At 41.8% G+C, this 22,343-nt stretch overlaps 1 protein-coding gene across 1 annotated transcript; it reads right to left on the reverse strand.

Annotated features, from left to right (window-relative positions):
- Nucleotides 1-10,801: 10,801 nt before the first annotated feature.
- On the reverse strand, nt 10,802-21,785 carry KCNV1 (potassium voltage-gated channel modifier subfamily V member 1). Its single transcript, XM_041470814.1, has 3 exons — nt 21,304-21,785; nt 19,037-19,563; nt 10,802-11,313 (listed from the first exon to the last, which is right to left on the reverse strand). The coding sequence occupies exons 1-3, from the start codon at nt 21,783-21,785 to the stop codon at nt 10,802-10,804; spliced, it is 1,521 nt and encodes a 506-aa protein (XP_041326748.1).
- Between the last annotated feature and the right edge of the window lie 558 nt (nt 21,786-22,343).

Here is a 22,343-nt window from a genome sequence, read left to right on the forward strand (position 1 = left end):
CATCTCTCCAGATTTATATAGTTTTCAGTTGCAGAGGAATGAAATATTTCTGTAGAGTGTTATATGCTATGGGTTTTGCAGAATTCTCTAGATGTCTTTAATGAGGAAATCAAAATACTGATTCCACTCTGTAGATACCATAATTAAATGTTAGTTTTGTCTTATTTCAGAAGGAACAGGGTCCATGTGGGTTAATAAATGTGTTGTCATTATGCTGGCAGGTATGCACTGCTAATGCAGAAATAACATGTCAATTTCTAACCAGATGACCCGGTAGAGCACTGCAGTTTAATCTCTTTCTCACGTCTTATGACAATCAAAGACTAATGCACTCACACTCCAGAGCAAAACATCCAAATAGCATTTCAATCAGGGAGCCTGCAATGGCAGGAAAGAAATACAGTCTGGCAAAGCTTTTGTTTCTAATCTCGAAACCAAGTACTGGCGAGCTAGCCATGATCACCAGCATTGTTTACAGGCTTGGTTGCTGTGGTGATGGCATCACATGAATATTGTGATGGGGACTGAATCCTTCCGACAGCACAAGTGGTTTTCAAGCAGACTCTAATTGCTTGTTTACAAAATATTCCATAGTTTTCTGAGCACACAGCCCAACAAAATAGGAATGGACTTATAGGAAGTCTCCATGCCTTTCTCTGTATGGGACAGAAACTGATTCCAAATTAAAAAAAGGGAAGGGAGGGGAAGGGAAGGGAAGGGAAGGGAAGGGAAGGGAAGGGAAAGGGGAAAGGGGAAAGGGCAAAGGGGAAAGGGGAAAGTGGGACGAAAAAGAGGAGGGAGGGGAGGGGAGGGGAGGGGAGGAAAAACATCAGCTCAATCAGGTGGTCACTGGCATCTCTGCAACCTACTCACAGCTGCACAGTTGCACTGATGGAGTTGGCTCTCCACTGCCAGGCCCCAGAGCAGCCCTGAGATGCTGCATGAAAGGGCCCTCTACAAGTTGCTGCCCCTCTTCTTGAGCCATGGTTTGGTCTGACTCCAAAAACATCAAGTGTCAACGCACCTATTGAATCAGAAACTGAAGTTCAGCAGCAATGGTACCTTCCCCAGCATCCTATCACTTTCTCAGATCTGGGTTGTAGCTCTGAAACCTTTCTGCATCATCTAGAAGGGATATAAACCTTGCTGCTAGGCATCCCGCTAGGCAATGTAATCCATGGATTGAGGCCCCTTGCAGCAGTTGCTGCTGGTCCTCCAAAGACATTCTGAGCAGGAATGCTGGCCATTGCTAGCCTCCTCCTTGGAAAGACAGGATTATGCTTGTCATTTTTATATAGCTTGAGATGCATGGGAGATGCATTTTGCATGCTACAATCCCTGGCCTTAAATTGGTTTCTGGAGGTGGGGAATGGAACCAATAAATAAAGCTAATTGCCACTCTTGTGGTGTCCCTGTCCTTTCTGTCTGGGCTATACTGCATTAAACTCATGCCAGAAACAACCAGCTGGTTCACTAATATAATACTTTGTTTTCTTTTACTTTCATTACCTTATCATAACGCTGGGACTGCATGGCAGATACCAACACTTCTCAGGTATCTAAAGCAAACCTACCACTAAGCTTTTTCCCTGGTGCAAAATTTGCCCCAAAGGAAAAAAATATTCTTTCTACAGTGTTCTTCAGGAGCCTTTCAGTGCCTGTTCTAGATGCACTGAAGTGGGGAGGAGGTGAACCTGGCAGAGGTTTAACATGTTGCTGCAGTGCTTCTGAGTGTTCAGTATGTTTTGTGTTTTAAACAAATGTTTCAGATCCTCTTATTCAAGAAAGGGGGGAAAAAGACTTTTTAAAGTGCAAAGGATTATTAACTATTCAGTTTTCAAAAGGACAGCATACATTCAGCTACAGTGCTATTTCTCTCACTCAAAGCCAGATCTTGTCCAGATGTATCAAAATTTTCAAGTGTTTGAGTTTACACACCTATCGTGGCAAACCAGAATCTGACATGATCAAATGTCTGAGGCTTGCCCAGAGTACAGAATGAAGTGAAACTCAAAAATGTTAGTAGCTTGCATGGGAGTTGTTGTATGCTGGATAATTGGAAATATTTAGCATCTGAACCTGGATTTCATATTCTGGACTTGTTGTATCTCTTCTATAGTTTCTGACTTTTTTGTCTCCCTTAGCCTAGTCTCAATCTACACTTCAGTCTTTTAAGATTTTATTTTTTCTTTCAATTATTTTTACCATTACCCAACTATAATGTATTTTCATCTTTCCTGCCTTACTGATGTTCTTAAATGTCTTTGCTAAAATCTTTCCTTTAATGAGCAGATTATATTTTACCTTGCTAATTGGACACCTCTACATGGGAAGGTGAGGAAATGAAAACTGTCTGGAAAAAGAAAGCACATTGCATTGTTTAGAATTGAATTTGCAAATAATGCTTTATCACTTAACACATTCAAATTCTAGCATGTTTCTTCCCTGGGATAGTTCAGTGGTATTGAATAGGTCCTCCCAGCTACAGGTAGGCTAGTGGGCCCTCTTCCACAGTTTTGGGGGGCTGGCTGGGAAAAATGAGGAATAGGCAAGCTGGAGACAAAGCTCTGATGTGCAGAGCAGTTCCTTCTGCCTGCATGACCTGTGGGACTCCATTTCACTGGTCTTGTTTAATGACCACTTGGTTTTATTTCGCAGACTGGATTTGGATTGCAGGATGCCATGTCAAAAGCTGAGGCTTTCCGCTCTCCATAGAGCATCTTCTGCTTCTGAAACTGGCACCTGTGTGACTCTTCTGTTATTACACCTGCGCTGTGTTCTTCTACTTATTGCTCGCATTACTGCCCCACAGACAACATCATTCCAGTGTGGTTCTCTGAAGGAACATGTCTCCCTGGCAGAGGTAGCTCTGATCTGAGATGTGAAAATACAGGTGAGAAAAGCACATTTGATTTTCAGAAACTGAAAAGATAATGTGAATGGAAGCCTACCATGAACAAGTAAAACTGTCTCTACCCACCGCCTGGAAACAGACCCGCAGTTTGTGATGATGTTTGTGATAGGAAATGTAAGCAATTGTTATTGAAATACTGAAATGTCATTGGAAAGTAACATTCTTAATGCAGAAAGATACTGTATAAATTACACCCATCAATTTTGCAATAAATATTTTGCTTACTCTAGCTTTGAATTCTAAGTACATTAAATAATTGATAGAGAAATGCACTAGCTCTGAACCGGGACAAAACTAGCTCTAACCAGGACTGAAATCCTGGTTATAGATGAGCACAAGTGCTTTTCCTTTCCCTTTTTCTAAATTTTGGCTTGTGTTTTGTCACATCTGCTGGACAGCTGATGGGAGCATTTGCAGCATAATGCAGCCTCTGTGTTGTAGTGCTGGCCAGTAGCATTTTGTTAGCTCAGCCTGCCAGTAATTCCATTGTGATGCTTGGCAGAAGCGAACTGGATTAATCTTCATATTGAAAGAGTGAGTCTGCATAACAGAGGCCATAATTTGGATGTTGGTTTTGGTCCCTTTTGTGGCTGAACCACATATGCAACTTTCACACAACAAAGCCTCTTATAAGAGAGTGTTGGCTGGGAAGTGGGCCAAATTAATCTTCTTGTAATTCCATGACATCAGTACACTTGCCAAGGGGGACATGTCACATTATTCCTACAATTAATCCCTATGAAGGCTTTAGGACAAGCTTTTCTACTTTACACTCTCAGTTTGAATACAGGGTTTGTTTTGTGCAACACAATTGGGTGGAAGGGTCTTTAGGAGAAGGCTGTGTTTTGACTTAGTGTGACACTTGCACAATGAGATCAGGCCTCTCAGGTGGCTTTGCGGCACAATTCTATGAAATGTTTAAAGTCAGGGGACAGGTATTTTCTCAGAAGGTATTCCTTCCTTATTTGTTACTGAAGTCTAGTTTCCTATTGATATAAATAGCTGTGTTAATGAGAGGTCAGTTTTGACCAGCTATAAGCACACAGCTTCCAGTAATTTGGAAAACTGTGGTTTCCTGGGTTCCTAATCAAGGCCATCCTTTCACCTGGGGAAAAAACATCATACTCCCTTCTTTTGACTTGGATTTTGTTTCTAGTATAGGAGAGCAGAACACAGGTTTGTGAGGTAGCTTTATCTACATTTTGACAGTGAAAGGCTGTGATTGGCAATTCTTCCGCCTGTTTTTTGGCAATTCCTGCCAGGAACAGAAGATGGGAAAGTTAAACGAGAACTGACAGCAGAAATAAAAAATAGCAGAAACTGTAAATAGATTAAATCTGATCTTATTCTTTTAACTCGGTGTTTACTTCTTACAAAAAGATGGGGTTTATGTTGATCTGCAGAAGACAGTGCACATATGAAGGCATGTGCTTACACATGGTTCAGGGCAGAGGTGTGTATAATATACAGGGCTGAATGGTAGGATGAGGTATGATTTATGAGTATGTGATCTAATTTGTGGTATGGACCTATGATGCATGTCAGTTAATGAGCTGAAAAGAATTTCTTCCTCTGCAGTAAACCATATGTTCTTCTTTTTTTATGAGAAGATATGAAGACTAAAACACACAAGGTCAGTCACAAAAAGACACTGGTAAATCTCAGCTGAAGAATGTCAAATTCTTATTTTAAATTAAAACTAATTTAAATTTAAATTAATTTTCTCTTTCCTGTTCTACCTTCATTATTTTTCTTCTTGTATTTTCAGCATTAATAATGGCTTAATCTGTCTGTTCATGGTTTCAGTAGTACTAACTTTTATCACTGCAGCATCTAAGACACATCAGAATAGCTATGGAGTGATTGCATGGAGCCTGCAATTCTGGCAGTTTCCGAAGGCTGTGATGATGTTGCTGGTTTAGGACAAAAGAAGCTAAGGGTTTATGGATGTTGCTTCACTGGACAGAGTTCTTAAACAAAGACATGTTCATCTTGGAATGCTTTTCCATAATTTGACATCTGAATTGCATAATATATTTCATACCTCAGGCTGAGAGATGCAATTCAGAAATCTGTAAAGAGTGAATTCATTAGTTAACTTTTAACTATGTCCAGGCCAATTGCCTTTTTTATTGTGTTGAAAAATGTGTTTAGGACAAGTCAATTCACTGTGCTTGTTTTTATGGCAATTGCAAGATGTTCTGAGCTGCTTTTCAAGTTCTACTGAGAAACTTGTTCATGCATTAGGTAGTGAAGAGTTACGCACACTTCAGCCATTTCCCAGGATCTATCTCTGCTGGAGAGTTGTAAATAGAACTGTCTTTGTGAGTAAGCCATAGGAAATGAAATGTCTGCCACAGCGTGCAGGACCACACAGTAACACTACGTGACTTACAAGCACTTTGCATTTTATTGAAATCTGTACAGAACTGAGGAGAGAGAAAAATCTTACATCTGCATGGTCTTTCTTTTCTTGACAAGGAAGAGAATTTCATTTTCAGAAGCTGTTACAAAGGCCTAGTTTTTTTCACATCATAATGGGCATTTCACATAGTCTTAGTTAGATGAACACAACTGTTGACTTCTTATAAGACCCCACCTCACTTTAGGCTGTTCTAGATTCTTTTGTATGTTGTAAATCCATCCCACCAGCTGTTTCTTGGGGGTCTGAGAAAGATTGGGAACAACTGAGGTTTACATTGACTACTGTTGGGCCTGTTTTTATGACATTAGATGGGATCCCTTCCTTATCCTCACCCCAGCTAAAGGGGCTCCTCGTGTCTGTAAAGCATAAATGCAACATAAATACAACATGTAATAGTACCCCAAATACCTTTAAATATACATTTAGATATTTAAATATCTAAAGTTTAGATTTTTTTTGTTGTAAGTTTAGATTCTTTTTTTTTTTTTTAATGCATGTAGAAATAGGATAATAGGCCAGCAGGCAAAACCCACTTGCACAAAATTTCCCTCCCATTTATCTGTGGGAAGGGATGTGTCTGCTCAGGCTTTTTGACAATGCAAGTGAGAGGCACAGGCAAAATGGACTGTGCTTCTCCTGTTGACAGTGCCATTCTCTAGCAGAAGTGCCAGCCCTATGTATTGGGGTCATGTTTTGGTTTTTTCTTTCAGAAAATATTATATTTCATACATAACAAACAACAACAAAGTAATTATAACTAAATTGTTCAGCTTAGTGTTTAATTAAAACCCATTTTATAAAGGAATTACTTCAGTTACTGACCAATCATTAGGTCAAGCTCACTATTTACCAAATTTAAATGTATACAAACAGAGTATGTGGCAGCTGTGCTTTTGTCTGAAGATGTATGTGACTTCTAGTATTTGTGTTTATATAAAAGGAAAAACTGCAATTATTACAGGACTCATTAAAATTCTCTCTCTCAAAAAAAACCCCTTATTGACAAGAGGTTGTAATTGAATAAGGCATTTCAGTCTTAGAGACATAATTAACTCCAGCCTGACTCTTTGGTGAATGACCTTTTCAAGAACTCAGAACCCTGAAGACCCCTGTTTGCAATCAGGGGTGTGACTGCAGCCTGCTCTACCCTTCTTGCAGTGAGGCTGTGTGGGGAGAGCACAGACAGCTGTAACTGGAGACTTCAGCAACAGCTGCTCCAGCGCAGTTTGGATGGGGAGCATCTCAACAGAGTGTTTCCTGCTAAAGCTGTGTTCATGCATGGATACTTCAGTGGAGCTTTGAGAGGACAATGCTGTAGCAAACAAGAAAAACATGTCACTTATCAATCGTAACAAGATGAAAATACTTAGCTATGTCAGAAAACTTAAATTACTTTACAAAAGACCTCTTAACTTTCTCCTTTCCTTTTTGCTCCTTTTTGTTCTCAACCATATTTGCCATGTGCAGTACCATAAGCTCAGATTTGACCAGTAAAATTCCTCTCTGAAGGAAAAAATGCTCAATTTACATAGTTAATATCAAATAAAGTTTGAAGTGGTTTATTAACTTCCTAACAACACATTAATTAAAGTGATCATTGAAGTGTGCATTCAAGATCAAAATCACTACAAGAAGTAACATGTAAAATACTAGCAGACATGAACTTCTAAATACCTTTCTAAAACACCCTAGAATTGATAAATCCCTCCCCTGCAGCTAGCAGCACACCTGCCCCTCCTGGATACAAGGGTTTCCTGATGTGCTGGTCTCTGCAACCTGGCCCTCCACTACGTTGCTGGAGTACCCCCAGTAACCTGTCACTGTTTTCTTGTGCTGGGGTGCCCAGCACTGGACACATCACCCAGACCTGTCTCATCAGGTTGAGGAGGAGGACTATCTCCTTTGACCTCCTGGCAATGCTCTGCCTAATGTGACCCAGGAGGCTGCTGCCTTTCTTCAAAATAAAAATGACAACAATTTAAGTGATGTTTAAAGATTTTTGGTGGGTTTGGGCTACACTGGCCCAAAGGAAAAGCTGTCCCTAAGAATTTATAAACAAATATGAAAGATTTTTCAGACTGTTTGTCTACATTGTAGTTTGTGCCCCTACAGGAAAGCTGAAGAGGAACTTTTTGCAAGAGAATGTAGTGACAGGACGAGGGGGAATGGCTTTAAACTGAAAGAGGTTGGTTAGATTACATTTTAGGAAGAAATTCTTAACTCTAAGGGTGGTAACGTTGCCCAGTGTTGGAAGGTATGGATTAAACTGTCAAAGAGGACTGTAAATCAATCAAGTGACCTTACAGCCTGAGCGAACAGCAGGCCAGTGATTCTCTAGCATGGACCAAGTTTAAAGGTGCCTGCATCTTCTTTATGAACATTTGCCCAGGTGCTGCTTTTAGGGTCCCCCTGAAAGCAAGGGAACAGGAATAAACAGACTGCATTCTAACAGTGACTTTGTGGCTGTCCCACCTGCCTGCTTGTGTCAACACACACACACCTAGCGAAACTGTGGATGTGCCATCCCTAGAAGTGTTCAAGGTCAGACTGGATGGGACTTTGAGCAACCCGGTCAAGTGGAAGTGTTCCTGCCTACACCAAGGGGATTGGTGCTACATGATCTATAAGAACACCAAGTGTTCTATATGTTTCTGTAATTTTCACTATTACTAACTCTTGTACTAGGGAACCAAGATAATTGCAGGGCTTCTTTCTGTGTGCTGCAGCTACAACCCTTGATGTCAGTTTGTGAAAATACTTGGTGTTTAGAGCTAAAATACTCATTTTAAATACTGAATAAATTTTCAGCCAGTGTTACTAATCATGTCTGCCAAGTCTGCTGCAGGATGGCAGAACAGAAGTGAGGACAAAAGGTAGTTTCTTGTCTTTAGTGTGATATTCTAAAGATAGCAAAGTTACATTCTTAAATTGGTGCCTTAGTGGTGGCTGAGCTATTTCCCAAATCTGTGGTAGCACATACATTGTGTACCTTAATTTTTTTAGAGTTGTGATGTCCTGTACTGTGTGTTTCTCAGTATGAATGCTCTGGTCCTTCTGTCTGTAAGAGCTGAAATCAGAACTGGCCTTCCTCTGTAAAAAGATTTGCTAATCTCAGCCCATAACCTGATAGATAACTGTTCGTGTAAACATGATTGACAATCTCTGCTTGGGAAACTGAATTTAAAATCAAGAGGTCTGAAAACAGAGGCCAAAGCAACTACTTGAAAAGCCTGAGCATGTTTGTCCCATGGGCATTTCTAGGAAACTATCTCCAGAGATGGTCAAAGGAGTGAATCAACAAATACAACCCAGAATATTTCTCTCATTCTTTCGAGTCTGTCATAAAAAGCACAGGATGCAATAAAGCAGCCTTTCCCTAAAGAGAATCAATCAGCTATCTGACTGCATTTCCTTTCTCAAACACAGATCATATGCTGTACATGACAGCACAAAAGACATTACAAAACAGCCTTCCCACAATGAAAGCTTCTTCCTAATTCTCTATAATTAGAATGACTTTTGAATGAGAAACAGACTGTACAATTTGTGCAGCCTGAGAGACTTCCTGCTCTAAAGAGCTATGAAATAATAACCTAGAGTGGGCTGCACCAGACCTTCCCCTACAGAATTAATTTTGTCTCCTGGACATCCCTGGGAGTTTTGTGGTGCATTCATAGAGTATCTGGGAAGAGGAGAACACTGTGATAATACAGTTGTTCTCTGTTTACCACAAACCATGAAGACGACCTACAAATTTTCACACCTAGGCAATCTCTGGTGGTGTCCAGCCTTTCTCTTCCTTCTGACCCTGGTGACAGTTATGTGTGCTGCGCTGGTCCCAAATCAAAATGCTCACTGATGCCAGCTGACAAATCAGAAGTATCATGCAAAATCCTGCCCAGTTTGCATCAAGATGCCTTGAAAATCTTGGTTGCTGTATTATGTTTACACCATTATTTACAGGGAATGACAGGAAAACACACTCTTATTTCAAAAGAAGTATTATTCAATGTTTATTAAAACTGGGTTATTTCACCCATTCATATATGCTCAAATGCAGTTTGAGTCTTCAACGTACATAAATAGATAAAGCTTAATAATACACAGTTAATAGATGTATCTTTTTAGTGTGTATATTGCCCAAAAGAAATGTGAAACATGACAGGTTTGTGAAATTTTAAATTAAATGTACTAGCTGAGTTATATGCATTCAATGGCAATGTCATAGTCTAGATTAGTGAAATTATATTAAAGAAAAGTTTTACTTGCTAAGAATGGTATTGGGCCATTGGAGAGGTGAGTGGTGGGAAACTGGACCAAAAATACCTTTGATTATTTTAGTTTTTTACCTCGATGACTACATAAAGTAAGCATTCAGTCCAACAAGTGCTCATTTTTCCTTTGAAACAAAATATTTTAATGAATCATTTTTCTAATAATGTATCAGTGAAGATAATTAACTTTTAGAAAGTCTGGTTTACTTGGAATACCTACAATTTTAATGGGAGACAGAGAAATCACTAGCTTTTTATCTTTTACAATTTTTGCTTCTCCTGTTATCCAGTGGTGACTTTACTTGAGCACAAAAACTGCTTAATTACACAAATAAGTAATGGGAATTAAAACTCATAGAGAAGGCATAGTTTAAACTAAGTTTGTAAATTATTTCCGTATTGCAAAGACTGTATTAGCTCCTGCAACTTCTGAAGCAACTACAAATGATGTTCTATATTATGGCACTTATTTAATGGCTGTTTTGTACTTTGCTATAGATCTTGCATCTCCTTGATACTTCCACCTACCTCCTAATACCCATTATATATCTGGTAGCCCTTTGCTTCTCTGCAAATGAGGAAATTCCAAACCCGTCCCCCCCTCCCTCCCTCCAACCCTCATGCTACCCCAGAATGACTTTTTTTTCATGCAAATAGGGTAGAAGATGGGGATAAGAAAGGGGGTAAAGATTAAGATAGTTATAGGAATGTCATCCTAAATTTATTCAATATTTTGCTTTCTTGGACTTCCCTTTTCAGTTTTCCTAAATGACTTTGACTTTTGTTCTTCAAGCGCAAGTACAAAAACCAGATGTTTAAAATTCGAAACACTGTGGCAATTTTCACCAGAACTTTATTATGATACATTAGTAGGGATTTAGATTAGACAAATGCTTGCATCATTGTTTTACTTTCATGGATCCATTATTTCCCATCTCACCTACCATGATCCAGTTCTGAAGGCAGGTTTTAGTTTCTTGAGAGATTCCATGTTATGAATTCTGCCTTTTCTATACAATAAATATTTCAGTCTTTCAAAGTAAGTAAAACTCCACCTGGAAAATTAAATACACTGTGTGGCAAATAATAAAAAAAAAAGATACTTAATACTAAATTTCTGAATTCGTCTATGTGCTACACAAGGTTAAATAAGTTCAAAGCCAAAACCAAAAATCATCGCACCCAAAGTCAAAACCAAAATTCATCGGCACCACTGCTCCTTGTACTTGCTCTCTCTCTGCTTTTTAACCGCAACATGTCCATGACACTGCGTGCGTATATGTCTCGCAAATTAACATTGATATTTGAATCGCTCGATGAGTTCTTCATGAGTTTCTTTAAAGCTTCACGCTGCCGAAGAGCAGCTTCTTTTATCTTCAGTGTAAAATAACAGGCAGAAAAACGGTCATTTATTATAGCTATTGGCAAAGCCAAAACCAATATTCCTGACAGTATACACATAAAGGCTACTACCTTACCAATGGTAGTGTCTGGTCTAATGTCACCATAACCAACTGTTGTCATGGAAGTTGTTGCCCACCACCAAGCACCAGGTACACTTGTGAAAGTTGTGCCTGGCACACCTTGTTCAACAAAGTACTCCACAGTGGAAAATATAGAGATTCCTACAGAGAGGAAAAGAAGCAGAAGGCCAACCTCCTCATAGCACTGAGCAATAGTCATCCCAAGAGACCGCAAGCCTGAAAGATAAGAAATGCTGTCAGTATGTTGATTCATGTAGCTGTCATTATATCTTTGCAAAATATTTCTTACTTAAAGGCTGACTGCTTTATATTTTCTTTGAATGCGGGTGAACATGTCTTGACAATCACAGACTCAGTAAGATTAGAGAAGACCTCCAAGGTCATCGAATCCAACCTTTAACTGAACACCAGCTTGTAAACTAAACTACAGCACTAAGTGACACATCCAGTTGTTTTATGAACACTTCCAGGATTGTGACTCTGTCACCTCCCTGGGCAGCCCATTTCAATGCTTAACGACCCTTTCCATAAAGAAATTCTTCTTGACATCCAACCTGAACCTCCCTGGCACAGCCTGAGGCTGTTTTCTCTTTTCTTATTCCTTGATGCCTGGGAGGAGAGGCTGATCCCACCTGGCTATACCCTCCTTTCAGGTAGTTGTAAAGAGCAATAAGGTTCCCCCTGAGCCTCCTTTTCTCCTGGCTGAACAACCCCAGATCCCTCAGCCACTCATATGATTTACTCTCTCGATCCTCACCAGTTTCATTGCCCTTCTCTGAACATGCTCCAGCACCTCAATGTCTTTCTTGTAGTGAGTGGTCCAGAATTGGATACAGGATTTGAGGCTTCCCAGTGCTGAGTATAGGGTGATAAATAGTCCACTTGGCCACACTACCCAGGCCATGAGGCCATTGGCCTCTGTGGACACTTGGGCACAGCTGGCTGATCACACCCAAATCCTTTTCCACTGGGCAGCTTTCAGCCACTCTTCCCTCAGCCTGTTGCACTGCAACAGGGGTTGTTGTGATGCAAGTGCAGAACCCAGCACTTGGCTTTAATGAACCTCATACTGTTTGTCTCAGCCCATCTATTCAGCCTGTCCAGATCCTTTTGCAGAACCCTCCTATATCCTCCAGCAGATCAACTCCTCCACCCAACTTAGTACTGTCTACAAACTGACTAAAGGGTACAACCCAATTCCCTCATTCAGATCATCAGTAAAGATATTACACAGGACTGGCCCCAATACTGAGCCCTGGGGACTCCACAAGTCTCTGCCACCAACTGGATGTGGCACCATACACTAACACCCCCTGGGGCCAGTTTTCACCCCAGCAAAGTGTGCATCTGTTCTGGCCATGGGCCTCCAGTTTCTCCAGTAGAATGCTGTGAGAGACAGTGTCAAAGATTTTACTGAAGTCCAGGTAGACAACATTCATAACCTTTCCCTCATCCACTAGGCAGGCCATGTAGTCATAAAAGATCAGGATGATCAAGCCTTGGCTGAACTGTCCTTTCCTAAACCTACAGTCCACAGCTGGGCCTGATCCCCTGGGTGTCCTGCACATGCCATGTGATCATACTCAAGATCATTTTCTCCATAATCTTCCCCAGCACCAAGATGTTCCTGGATTCTCCTTCTGACCGTTCTTGTAGATGGGCCTTCCATCTGCTAACTTCCAGCTCCCTGGTTGATGAAGGCTGATCATAAATGATGGCAAGCACCGTGACAAGCTTTCCTGCCAACTCCCTCATCACCCTAGGATGAATCCCATGTGGCCCGATAGACCTGTGAGTGTCTAAGCGGCACAGCAGGTGACTAACTACATCCTGTTGGATTGCAGGGGGTCTATCCTACTTCCCATCCCTGTCTACCAGCTCAGCGGCCTGGGTGCCATGAGGATATCCACTCTCTTTGTTAAACAATGAGGCAAGAAGGTATTAAGTACCCCAGCCTTTGCCTCATCCTTGGTGATAATTTTACCCCAACCAATAAAGGACAGAGATATTCCTTGGCCCTCCTTTTGCTGGCAATGTATTTATAAACCCACTTTTTACTGCCTTTCACACATGGCCAGATTGAGTTCTAGCTGAGCTTTTGCTTTTCTGATTACCTCTCTACATGACCTAACGAAATCCTTGTACTCTTCCCAAGCTCCTCTCCTTCTTCCAAAAATCATAAACTCTCTTTTCTTCTCTGGATGCTGGCAGAAGCTACCTGTTCATCCAGGCTGCTCTACTTCCTCCTTGGCTTATCTTTAGGCACACAGGTACCGCCTGCTCCTGAGCCTTTAAGATTTCTTTCCAAAAGTATGTCCAGCCATTCTGTAGCCCTCTGTTTTTAAGGGCTGTTTCCCAAGGGACTCTCTGAACCAGTCTCCTGAACAGGTCAAATCCTGCCTGCTGGAAATCCATGTGAGAGGTTTTGTTGACCTCTTTCCTCACTTCGCCATGAAATGAAAACACTCCAATTTCATGGACACCATGCTCATAATGATCTCTGACCACCACATCTCTCACCAGCACTTCTGCTGGTCTAATGAGGCACTGACCCTGGGAAGCTAAAAAGAGGTGCTGCTCTAAACAGAAGCTGGGAAAAAGTGATTTACAGACATAGATCACAGCATCAGACTGAACATCTGACATCATCAATATTTTCTTAATACACAGTATAGGAATTATTATCTGAACAATGTACACACATAATTTAGACAAAATAAACTATCATGATTTATTAATTTGCTGTAAGAGAAGATCTAGCACCACTCTAAACTACTTAAAAACACACAAAAATATATATACTTGGAGACTGGATGTGCCAAGCCTCTGTTTTCCAGCCACTGTCCTATTTTTCTCTTGGACTAAGGAGCCCTTAGTTATCAAATTTGTGTTGCTATGTGAGTACTTAAACCCCAGTTCAGTCCACTTGATAACTTTTTCTTTAAGGACTGTTTTCAATCCTTTTATAGTTGTCACAAACTCCCTTCAACCCTCTTCCCTCCCCCCAAGCCCTATCACTACCTTGTATCTGGAGACATCAGAACCAATACAGTTTTCCTGTAACAGCTGCACTTGTGCCAAACTCAAGATAGCTCAATGCAAGCATGGAATCCTGTTAATTGACTATGTACTGCATCAGTCCTTTTGCCCATGAGCTGCACAGGGAGTTCGGGACCACTCTCCATAACCCCCTACATTCCTGTTAGAGCTACTGCTTCAAGGCTAGACCGCAGGAAGCAAAGCAAGCAGGAAAGTAAATCCAAAAATAGTGCAATAGATAAATATTGCACACATAAAGAAAGAAATAAGATAACAGGGTACCAATTCAGCTGAGACACATAGGAGACTGAAATTATCTTTTGAATTACTTTGGATTAGTTTTTATTACTATTCTTTAAAAAGGTGAGATGCTTTCTCTAATAAATGAGAAAAACATGATGCTTATGCATTACCCTTCATGGGTATTCTTCTCACTAAACTAGTGTTTGCAAAACAGCTTACTGAGGCTCTGCCTCTGCTTGCAGACTTCATGTGCTAGTTAGCATTACAGGCAATTTGATTTTTGGACAGTCTCAAACTACAAGATGTTAACATTTCTTGCTTTTGGCTCTTTCTTTTCCTCTGCAGGTCTAATGGATTTTAGAAATTTTATGTACAGCTAACACTGGAAGTACATGGTAGAGTTTGGAGGCAATGCTGGGGTTTTCTTACAACGCTGTCTGCTATAAACTCCAGTAAAGAAATTACCCGTACTGAAATCTTGTATTACTATACCTATGATATGTAGAATGTTTATTACAATGATATAGATTAAACCTTTAACACAAGGGGAATAAGATGTATCAGTGGAATCTTTTCTCTGTAAGTATGACTGCCTTCATATTTTGGAAATACTAATATCAGAAGTGCAAAAGCTCTGTGAGATAACTGCAAGGACTCAGATCAAATTCTCATTTCCAAGTAAGCTACTATGAGCCCTTGCCCAGTAAAACTTCCTACTAGACAGGGCACAAGAGTAAGTCCTTTCAGGTGAGCTATGAAGAAGTTACAATTTAAAATCATTCCTGTAACACTTTTCAAAGCATAAATGAATAGTATAAAAGCCAGGGTTTGTACCTTATGATGAATCTTGAGAGTATTATAGCTAAAATAAAAAGCAAATATTTCACATAAAAGAGATTAAAATAAGGGGGAAAAGAACAGTAACTGTTGACTCTTTGTATCACAATGATGACATTCTAATTTTTCCTATGGTTACTTATTCTAACTGTTCAGGGTCTGATTTTTTCTTTTTATTATTCTTACTTCTGGTATACTCATCTAAAATGAAGATATATAATTATTCATGTCTTTAGATGAAGTCAGGAGACATCCCTAGGCAAATCTATGAATCAGAGAAGCTACTGGACTCTGCAGCTCATTCTAAGGGGAATCAGTTGGTGTAATGACATGTATAAAGTATACTACTATATTACTTTGTACCTTTTTAAAATGTCTCTGAGTCCTGGCACATGACCAAACTAGGGTTGTTCCAGCACAGACACCTCAGCAAGTCTTACAGCTTCTCATGAGAACTCCTTGCCAGGAGCTGTAACAGCTTGGTTACTCATGCTTGGAAGGTGCTAAGGTGCTGTAACAGAGTTGGTGTGAGGCTGGCAACCAGCCCCAGCCCTGGTAGGAGGAAGAGGAAGCATTTCTGCTATGCAGGTCAAGTTCTATCTCTCTTTTGTCCAAAGTGACTTGGCAATACAAACTGATATTCAGGAGCTTCAGTTTACACATCGTTTAAATAACCCTAAAGTTTTGATACAAAAAGTGCTGAAGTTTCAACTTTTCATGACTCTAGAGGCATGACAGCCTTAAATATGCTATAGTCTTCTCTCAAATACATGCTCATTGCTTTCACAAGTAAGATGCTCATACCCTACTTCTCCTCAACAAGTGCCTCTGTATGTGCTTCCCAGAGGAGACCAGCAAGGCTTCCCTGAAAACATGGTCCCAGGGGAAGGCAACAGCTGAGAAGCATCTGAAAACATGACAAATGCAGCTTCAGTTCTCTTCTATTCTTGAAGTTACTAAAATACATAATTTTGCTGTATCTGAGAAGTAGTCTTGCCCTCTAGCTACACATTTTACAGACAGAGGTACTACTGATTTCTCAGTGGTTCCTTGATGAAATACCGTACTTTGCATAAGTAACTGCACACTCACACCAGTCTAGCCTGAGTGTTTTTATTATCACATCCCTCCAGTGAGCTGGCTTCAGCTTCCAAAGGGGCAGAAATTACTTTTTTAATTTCTTATTTTCATTCTTGTTCTTGTCCCATATAAAGGGTTAAGCTGCTATTTCTTGAAAGTGAAGAAAATAACTGATGTTTTTTCACCTCACTCATCCCTGCCCCTGACAGAAGGGCCAGGCTCTGTTGTGATCCCAGCTATGCTATGGCTCCACAAAGTACCAGAGAGATGTTCTCCTTGTTACTGTGAACACCCCTCCTTGGTGAAAGAGAAGCTGCTGTCTCCAGACACAAATCTTCTGCTCTTGAATATCTTGCCACATGAAACTGAGCAGTGCCTGAAGCTCTGTGTGGTCTGAGAGTGTAGGAGTTGGAGAGAAGACTCACTGGAAGGCACCTGTCAGATCCAAGGCAAGGGAGCAAGACGAGCTTCAAGAGCCACCCCTGAACACGGAGGTTTGTTTATCAGGACTGCCTAGGTATGTGCAAGGAGGATGCTCTCCATGCATGATACAGAGGGGCTCATCTTGTATTAGGAGCTGTGGTAAAGGATGTATTTAGAAGCACATTAACACACTTCTTCAGACAGGAGATCAGTGAGTTTCTACATTTAAATCATACAGATTTGATTTAGCATTCTGGAACTAAGCAGGCAGCAACCGACCTACCAAAGAAGCAACACAATGAAGGTAACACTGCTCCGAGTGGTTTAAATTGATACATATGTTGCTTCTTGTACCTTGAAACTGGCATTTTTATTCCAGTAAAAAGAAGACAGCACATCTCCAGATCACAATACTATATTTTTATGTAATTAATTCACTTTAACCTAACATAAATTCTATGTCACTCAATATTATGATATAAACTGTGGTAAATACTGAATAATTACTTTAAGAATATATAAACCGAAGTGTTTAAACCATCCTTGAAAGTATGTATACCTGAAGTTAGCAGTTATACAAATATCTGAAACATCTGATTCCAAGTTGATAGAGCCACAAAACTGAGTGACAGAATGAACACATTCACTCTGTAAGAATAAATTGCAATAAACTCGAAACTTAACTTGAATCAACATACTTTTGGAAGACCATTTTGTTAGTCAGCACCAAAGTGCCCTGATGAGATAAAATCTTTTAGTTATTTTCAAAACACAGAGAGGATGGCATTCATATTACAACTGCCATCAAAAGTGCACAAAAGCATTGCGAAAAACCTCTACCAAACCCTGCAAAACTTGTAATGAAGCAAAACTAACAAATTGCCAGACTGAATCATTATAAACTTCCTCTCAACTGCTTTCTAAGGGACTATTATGCATCAGTAGAGGCATAATCTAGGGTGGAGAGCAAGATTAAGATACTTCCCAAACCACTATGATTATGCTTATTTTTATGAGTAGTATCAAAGCTACTCCCTGCCACTGGCAGGCAGGTTTGCTACCTTTCAGTGGTAAAAAATATACCATTCTGCTGCTGTGAGCACACTGTAACTCCTGCTGATTTTGGGACAGTTCACAGAGAGGGCTCTCCAAAAATATGGACAGGCATCAAACCATTCCAGCTTCATGGCTGGAAATCCTGAAAGGGCACATTGGGTGCTTTTAAAGAATGATCATAACTGTCTTCAGAACAGCTAATATTGCAGGACAGAGATCATGATTTACTATTAGGATTTAATTTTTAAAAGCTACTAGTGTTGGCTGAACTTTTCTCCTGTAAAATTCAGCACTATATTCTCCACTGATTTAGGTGGGTACATAATCAAATCATTTTGAAAATGCCAAGACAGTTTTTATTCTTTCATACAGCCAGGTACGCACATGCCACAAAGTAGTAATAAAATCAGGGGAAATGCAAGCAGAAATCCAACACTTTCCATTAATTTTCAGCATCCTCTGATAAATTCCCACTAGAAAATGTTAACTTTTATGCCTTCCTTTCACCAGAGAGAGCAAACAAGATGGCTCACAGAAATGCATTTCACCTTCCACCCCACCCCTGCTTGTTGTTCATTCATCTGTCAGGAGTGCCAGGGCACTAAGGGCTCCAGACCACTTGGTGAATGCTGGCTGAATCTGGCACTGCTGCTCTGTACTGCACCCAGGTCCCCCTGCCTAAGCAGCCCCTGATGGGCCCCACAGACCATTGGAATACCAGTGGGTTCAATGGGGCCAGAGAGCCCCTCAACCCACCACCTGCAAAGGATTTAAACAGTTTCCTTGAAACATTCTCCGCTGTGGTTGTTTTCAGGATCTGTGACATGAACAAAATCATGATATAATTCTTCACATATGCTTTTAAACAAATGAAATTGTGACAGCTGTCAGTAGTGGGCCTTGGAACATACAAAAAGTCTGGGCTGAGGATCTCTGCTTCTTCCCTAATAAAATCAACACATATATATGTTCTAAAATTTATCACACTATGAATGACTGGTGGATGACTTACAGCATGCAACACTGAGGTCTGTTTATGTAAATGTTCAATGCAAACAATATGCAAGGCTTTATGAAGAGCTAAAATTTTTCGAAGAAGGCCCTTGTCACTCAGTTATAACGTTCAAAAGTAAGATCTTCAAAAGCCATTACTGCTAACAGATTGTGTCATGCAATGCACGCACAAAATGGAGGACTGTGCCCAGGGACAACTATTGCAGGCAGTGAAATTGAGAAATATCATAGCCATGGCCAAATATACCTGTTGAATGTCTTCCCAGCTTCAACATCCGCAGGGCTCTAAGAAGTCTCAGCACTTGGACAATGCGCCCCACATTCTCCAGTTCTTGGGAGCTCTCACCACCACACAGGCTCTCTACCAGCAGGGTGATGTAGAAAGGCAAAATAGCAAGGAGGTCTATGATGTTTGCCACACTCCTTAGGAAGCGGCACCGATCTCGTGCACACAGGAGCCTCAGGACGAACTCCGCTGTGAACCACGCTATGCACAGGTACTCTAGGGCATCCAGCAGTGCTGGGGCCAGCCAGCTGAGCTCTACTGAAATCAAGGCCATGTTGGCAATTGACACAACAACAAAAACCATGGACAAGGTGCCAAACGTCCTGGCTGCTGCAGAGGAGCCAGGCTTTTCCAAAACTTCCCAAAGTTTCTGTCTGACATTGGGACAGAGGCTACCAGAAAAATCCTCTTCTTCATCTTGGGCATCCAGTTCTTCTGCATCTTTCTTGATGTCTAAGGCTTCACTCAGCTCCTTCCTCCTGAAGTACCTGCCCAGGAACACCCCCCAAGAGATTTTGAATACCAGTAGGCAGATGCTTGTCTTATCATTTACCATGCAAGTCAGAAGAATACACATTAAAATTTACCTTATGTGAACTCACAAAACCTTAATATCAAGCATATGGCTTTTATTGTTGAGCCCCTGCAGCATGTTTCCACCGACTGATATACTTCTATTACCTCATTTCACATCAGTGACACATTCTATATGCAGAGTAATTTTACTGATAGCGTTTATTTATATGGATCATGTTGACCACAGTAGGATCTGTGGCACGACTAACATGAATTCTTAGAAGCAATCCTGGCACAACCAGATCTTCTGTTTTTAAACAGTTTTAAATTTGTTTAATTGTATGCCATTTTTATTACACAGGTCCATATTTGCAACAGTAAAACTGAAGGCATAATTAAAGCCATGCAGTTCATGGGTGAACTTCTGGTCAATACACACTAAGATGACAAGGTATCCTTCTTTCTTTAGATATATGGGCTCTCACACAAAGTGGACAAGCATTTGTACTGAGTAAAACTTACAGACTGTAAATATATAGTGTTTTGTCAGAGTAAGAGTGCATTTAAAGTGGAATTTTGTCAATCATAAACATACTCGAAGTACACAAAAAAAATCTTTTTCTTTCATATCTTTCTTTTTGCCTGCTGCAAAGTTCAAGCCTTAGACAAAGGTGTTGTTCAATTTTGCCTTCAACACAGTCAGTCCTGCATATGTCAAAAAGGTCTGTAGCTCCATGTATCACTAAAGTAGTAGGAGCATTCAGTTACACCTACTAGAGAAGGAACAAAGGGATGAAAACTAGGCTCCAATTTTCTCAGCTGAAGAACTAAGCCATACTAGGGTTGGATATCTCTAATATCCTTTTGGGATGGTATAACTTCTTTCTTTCTAATAAATTGGACATAACTGCTATAGCTAAATAGCAGTTACATTCTTTATAAAATTATTTTCTTCAATACTAAAAAACCCAAACCAGTAACATTGAATATGGTGGGAAATTAACTGCAAATAGAATTAACAGAAACATCCTGGGGGTGGTTCAGTCAAAACCCACCTCGTTCCTAAACTGCCTGTTATAATTTGTCTCCAGTGAGCCATGTTCCCGCTGTTGCTGCCCCCTCCCTGTAAGCTGTTACATCCACGTGCAATGCTTCCTTTCATGGCTCCTCCTGGAGCCATGCCACCCACACTCAGCCTGGCAGGTGACCAGCCCCCCTTCTGCCTCTCCAGCTTGAATTTGGAAAGCCTTCAAAATTAAAGTGCAGGTGGGCAGGATCCAACACCTCACAGCATTGTGCCTGACTCCACATCTAATCCCTCTATGATAACCTCAAACTGAATGATTGAAGGGGCATCTCTCACAACCCTTTTCATCTCTGCCACTGTCCTTTTCAATATTTTGAGCTTCCAGGCCCAGTTTGAAGCCACTACAGGACATCCCAGACTCTGTTACTGTCTCATTATCTTGACCTCACCAGCGACCTTTCCCACAGCAAATGGTAACTGTGACCTCACCCAACACATCTCCCATTTCTGACACCCATCCACTGCTGGAGCAGCACTCTGGGCTCAACTCACACAACTTTTCCTGCTACCTCACCTATCCCCACTGCTACACCTCTCACCTGAGGGTCCCTGAATGCAAGTCAATGCTGAACTCATCTAGCCCACAATCCACAAGATGAGGAAGCCTCATCTTCCCACAACTCACCGGTCTCTGCAGCAGGAATCAATGCTGAGCTCATCCAAACCCCAGTACTGGATCTCTTGCAGGAAAGAGAGTGCACAAAGCTGCTCCATCACATGCAGCCTCCCTGTCTGGTAGTAATTCAGGATGTAGTGAAATGCCTGTGAGCTTCGGTCAAAGAAATACTCATTCTCCACAAGGTTGGCATCATCACAAAGCTCAAGGAGGCCAGAAGCCACATCCCGGGCAGCAGAAACCACTACTGCCAGTTTGCCAAGACGGGTGTCAGGGTAGCAAGACAAAGTTTGCTGGGACATCACAAAGCGACTGCCTCCTACATTGATAGTAAAGCAGTCCAGAGAGGGAATGACCTTCTGGAGCAGGGGCCCCTGCTCTTCCTCACTGGAGAAAACACTGGACTCCAGCGAACCCAGGGATGTGCTACTCCCTGGATCCTCCAAAGATGCTTGGGAAGAAAGAGACATGCAGCAGGGAGGCGACTTCATCCTGTAGCTGCCAGCAGCAGCCCACACTCTCCAGAATCAAAATCACAACACGGCTGCAGAGAAGGCTGCCCCGCCAGGCTCGGAATGTTGCCTCTGGCTACCGTCCCAGGGACACCGCACCAGGGTCCCCGCTGCCTCCGGGCGGTGCCTGGAGCTGGGCGGAGGTCAGGCGGGCGCTGCACAGCCCAGCGCCGCCCGCACCCGCGAGGATGCTGAAGGAGCCGGGGTACCTGAGGCGGCGTCACCTCGTGCTGTCCGCGCCGGCACCGTCCGCCCGCGACAGCCCCTCCGCTTCAGCGCTCATCTCCAGCCGCTGGGTCGGGGCAGGGGAAACCCACCGGGATGACACAACACGAAACACCGGCTTCAGCGGCGACTCCGGGCAGCGCCCCGACAGCAGCCCTCGGGGCCGCTGGCCAGCCCGTCCCCTCCCGCCCCGCGCTCGCACTTCGGCCGGGGCTGCTGCGGCCGGAGCCGAGCCCCGCGCCGGGGCAGCCGCCACGCACAGAGCGCCTGGGCAGGGCTGCCGCCCCCGGCCCGCCCGGCCGCTCCCCGCCC

This window comes from Pyrgilauda ruficollis, unplaced genomic scaffold (genome assembly GCF_017590135.1).
Source record: "Pyrgilauda ruficollis isolate IOZ18807 unplaced genomic scaffold, ASM1759013v1 scaffold25, whole genome shotgun sequence".
NCBI lineage: Eukaryota > Metazoa > Chordata > Aves > Passeriformes > Passeridae > Pyrgilauda > Pyrgilauda ruficollis.